This window comes from Pseudomyrmex gracilis, unplaced genomic scaffold (genome assembly GCF_002006095.1).
Source record: "Pseudomyrmex gracilis isolate BER0280 unplaced genomic scaffold, ASM200609v1 scaffold_4416, whole genome shotgun sequence".
In the NCBI taxonomy this organism is placed as follows: domain Eukaryota; kingdom Metazoa; phylum Arthropoda; class Insecta; order Hymenoptera; family Formicidae; genus Pseudomyrmex; species Pseudomyrmex gracilis.
Window position 1 is genome coordinate 1 of NW_018025000.1, and position 4577 is coordinate 4577.

The 4577-nt window shown below is 33.2% G+C and overlaps 1 protein-coding gene across 1 annotated transcript; it reads right to left on the reverse strand.

Annotated features, from left to right (window-relative positions):
- Nucleotides 1–1341: 1341 nt before the first annotated feature.
- On the reverse strand, nt 1342–4571 carry LOC109863366 (vacuolar protein sorting-associated protein 45). Its single transcript, XM_020443617.1, has 8 exons — nt 4401–4571; nt 4114–4312; nt 3776–3925; nt 3306–3685; nt 2817–3089; nt 2544–2708; nt 2245–2474; nt 1342–1625 (listed from the first exon to the last, which is right to left on the reverse strand). The coding sequence occupies exons 1-8, from the start codon at nt 4491–4493 to the stop codon at nt 1427–1429; spliced, it is 1689 nt and encodes a 562-aa protein (XP_020299206.1). The 5' UTR covers nt 4494–4571; the 3' UTR covers nt 1342–1426.
- Nucleotides 4572–4577: the final 6 nt, after the last annotated feature.

Sequence of the window (4577 nt, forward strand, 5' to 3'; positions counted from 1 at the left end):
TATATTAAAAAAGAAGTTTCCGGGCCTATGTTTATATACCTTTTTTCACCTTTAGGAACAGTCGAATATGATACTAAAGTTTGGCCACTACTTTCTGAGACATCCTGTATAATGATAATATTATTATCACCTCGTATTAAAAAAGGCGGTAAACCTACAAGGGATCCTGTATTGCCGTAGAGTGTTGTAGATACGTCTATGGCAGCAGCCGACGTTTAGCTGTGACGTCATCTTACGGATGCGCATAGAGATTTCCGCATGGGAAAAAATCCCTCGACAGCGCATCACTGCCCGTCGCGCTTCGCGCGCTAACGGTGTTACCCATAGCGACATATGGGAGGAGCTAATATAACAGCATATACTATAACATATACATATTAAAATGTAATTGTGCGACGCGCGCCGGGCTGTCCTCCGCGCGTGAGACAGCCTGATGCACGCTTATTCGCGGATATTTGTTAATTAAAATCTCAATAACTATTGCGAATCTAGCAAAATGGTATAGAACTTTTCGACTCAGTTTTATTCCTTCTACCTGCCTACGAGAGATGTTAAATCAATTCTGGGACACCCTGTATATATATACACATGTTATTTGTCAACGTTAAATATTAAGTAATTGGCCAATAGTTTTACGTTTTGAGAAGAAAATAGGAAGGAAGAGCAGTTACATTATCGACACGACGTAGTTGTGGACAACCGATTGCTACTAGTTAGTTCGCACGGCGCTCGTTGGCGCTACGAGCAACCGCCCCGCTTGCCCCCCGATCCCCGCGCCAATTCCGCGATTCAGTGACGCGTTGTGTACATTTATTCTCTTAATAAAAAAAAAAAATATATACAGAAAAATGGTGTGACGTAATTGTAAAAAGTTAAGACATAAAATTGTTAAAACAATATTTCTACTCCCAAACATAGTTTATAACTGACGTGTAAAATTTTTTATTGTATAGAATAATGTATATCATTCTATGACGATACAAAATAACATCAACAAAGAGAATAAGATATATTACATGCATATATATAATACTTCTATATTGCTAGTACGGTGCCGACCTGAAGCCCAGATGTTACGGTGCAGACAATATAGTAGCCTCTCTCTCGCGCAAGGTCCAGCTGCTTTGTGCGCATGCAGTGAACACTCAAGCACGCTTGGGCATTTCTCTTTCTCGCGTTCTTTCTCTCACTTTCCAATGCTTTGTCTCGCTCGCACTCGCTTAGTAGACGCGCCTGCGCATAATGACGCTTGACTATCTATGCCCATATTTGGACTTCGTGCGTCTCTCTTTCTCGGGCCTCGTGCCTCTCATTGCGAAGATACGCGACTAGCAATATAGAAGTATTATATATATGATTACATGATACATGCAAATATAATAAAATATAATGAAATAAATAGAATATTTAGATATAATCAACATTGTTAATTCTTTCCGATTCTATATCGCATCAAGATACCACTAGTAGCATGATGTACTTCTTCCGCAAAACTTTTAAAATTATGAATAGTTGTACCACCGAGAATAATTTGTATGCCTGGAATTTGTTTGTTCAAGTTATAGACTGCTAGACTTTCTTCGTAAGTCGTACCACCAACCATAAAGACTATGATGTCTTGAGGTCTTAAAATAAAATAATCACACATTAATTTTTTTTTATACAAAGTAATTCAGAACAACCCATTATTCTTGAAAATATATATTCTTAATTAAATTCTAAGACAACTTTTTATTTGACAAAATTTTGTCTGAAGCTTACTTTTTGAGTTATTAATAAAAATAGATGACTTACCACAAGTCGGATACAAGAGGTAGGCAGGGGCGGCGCAACTCACCATAATTGACAATGATTTATGTGATGCACGGATTAAGTGATACAAATTACGAATGAATAAATAAATGAGAGAAAAAGAGAGACAGAGAAAGATACAGAAACAGTGTGTAGCGATCAGCTGATCGCGTCAGGCACCACACGTAATCGTCCGCGTCTGACGGTGAGTTGCGCCACTCCTTGCCTACCTCTTATATTCGACTCGTGGTAATTCAACTATTTTTATTAATAACTCAAAAAGTAAGCTTCAGACAAAATTTTGTCAAATAAAAAGTTGTCTTAAAATTTAGTCAAGAATTTCTTTTCAAGGATATATACAGGTTGTTCTGAATCACCCTGCATATGATAAAATTTCAAATTTTTTACATATACATATATATATAATTTCCGCATTATAAATAATAAATTTACCTTCGCGACATTGTCATATTACCAAGATATGGAAATGTTTGTGTACTCAATCTTCCTTTTATCAGGTCCTCCAATGTTTCGTTTAGCAAGGGAGTGTGCTGCGTGTATATATTATCTACTCCATTTAAACCTTTGAATAATTTTTTTGTTATTTTGACGACTCCTTCTCGATCAAATAAGTTATTTTGCCTTGTATTAACACCACTGTATTCTAATATATTATACACAAGCTAGAAATGGAAATGTTACGTATGTAAAATGTTCGAAAATATCGATTTTATAATGAAAAGAACACACACCTTAATATATTTGTCTGAAACATTTCTCTTCTTAAGTAATTCTACTAAACCATTTATGTCATTGTTAGCATATTTTTCATAGTGAAGCGCATAAAGCATAACAAGTCGAGCTGTATCAATATCTCGTACTTTCTGATTAGAAATAAGTACTTTTATCTTGTTTAGCTATTTAAAAATAAAAAACATGTTTATCAAAAAAATAATGTAAGTAAATAAACAATTATAAAAACAAATAATGCAAAAAAAGTAAACATTTAGAAGTAAACAACTTACCTGTGACGAATGATCAGTTTGGCAACTTAGTTCTTGCTCCAATTCTGATACTTCTAGCAAATTATGTTTTTCAACAAGCGACGAAAGTTCTCCGACTACTGTGACATGTTTTGATACAGTACCTGAGAGTTTTTTGAAAAGCGGATATGTCTCTACAAAGTGTTTCATGTCAGCTATACTTTCAACTTTTTGATGCTTTTTTGCTTTTTTTTGAAACTCATCCATCAACTCCTTTATTGTTTGTCCGATTTCACCAAAGTTTAGATACAAGTTCTGTTAATGAGCATTTTAACATAAAAAAAAGCTTTTCTCATAAAACTACAAAGGAACAACGATTACTAATAAATATTGTAATTATGTACTACACACACACGCACACGCACACGCACCGCACACGCACGCGCGCGCGCGTGTGTAATGAGAAGGCCAATATAGCATGGATATTCATATTATCAATTATACATGCATTCTTCAAAATAAGTTTCTTACGTTTGCATAAAACTCATCATGTTCTGCACTAAGAACAACCTCTTTCAGTTCTTTTGAAATGCCTTTCACATGAGATAAATTGACACGATTGTTATTGATTGTCAACAGCTCATGTACCATTGCTTGATATGTCCACTGATTTAGCAAAGGTGTTACAGGATCATCTCTTCTATCAACTATTAGAAGAATAGGATTAGATTCTTGTCTGAATTCAAAGGAATTAGATTCTTTACTGAGCACTTCTCTTATTCTTTCTGCTAATCTCTTTGCCATATCAGAACTATTTTGATATCTTATATAGGGACACTTTTTTAGTGATAACAAAACAGAAGTTATTCCTTGAACTGTTCTATGTAAATGCATTGGATCCCATGTAAGTCCTTCAATAATATCATAAATCATACAATGTATTATCTCACTTTAATATAACATATAGTATAAACCAACACATTAGCACAAAATAAAGTTACCTTCAGAGCAGGAGTTTATTCCAAGTGAAAACAAGTGTGGATTAATTGCTAGATAATCTCCATAATACTCATGTACCTCTCTAACTACTTCTCGCTCATCACTTTCTGCTAAGAGTTTTATATCTGCTTTTGCAATAATATTACTGAAATCTAAAAAAAGCATTATTTATTAATCAAATTCTTGAAAAACTTCTTGATCATAAAATCAATACAAAATACAGATAAATAAACAAGCCACTTGTATACATACTTTTCTAAAATTGTTTTACATACAAACATATACAATAATTAAAATTATAAATTTTATAATTTCTTTATCTTTTTGTATTATTACTTACAAATATAATACACTCCATACTTTGGATATCGAAGTTCTTTACATAATAACTCAACATTTTCTTTGGTTGGTCTTACGAATACTATACACGTTAGATGTTTCAATGTGTCATTATGTACAGCAGTATCTATTTTTTCAAATAAATACACTTCTTTCATCAGTATCTCAGACTGACTGTAAAGTAAGCTCACTATACTTGTCTAGAAACAAAAAACTTATTACTTATATATAAATATTTACTTATATGTATATATGTGTGTATAAATTTATAAATTTCTATATTTTTACCGTCTGTTTATCCATTAATAGAACTTTCATACCAGGACCACTGTCCTCTGTCATTTTTGTTATATAGAACTTTAAAGCAGTAACGACATTCATTTTAATACTACAAATTAATGATTTGTTTTATTGTTATCTTGACAGCTTTAATTGACCGCTAGCGCACATATAGCTCAAAGAACC

Excerpts from the sequence above, each read along its gene's own strand:
- LOC109863366 (XM_020443617.1), bottom strand. The coding sequence starts at position 4,493 with ATGAATGTCGTTACTGCTTTAAAGTTCTATATAACAAAAATGACAGAG. Across the intron at positions 3,686-3,775 it reads AATAAACTCCTGCTCTGAAG|GACTTACATGGGATCCAATG; the intron begins GTAACTTTATTT and ends ATATTATTGAAG. Across the intron at positions 2,709-2,816 it reads AAACTGATCATTCGTCACAG|CTAAACAAGATAAAAGTACT; the intron begins GTAAGTTGTTTA and ends ATTTTTAAATAG.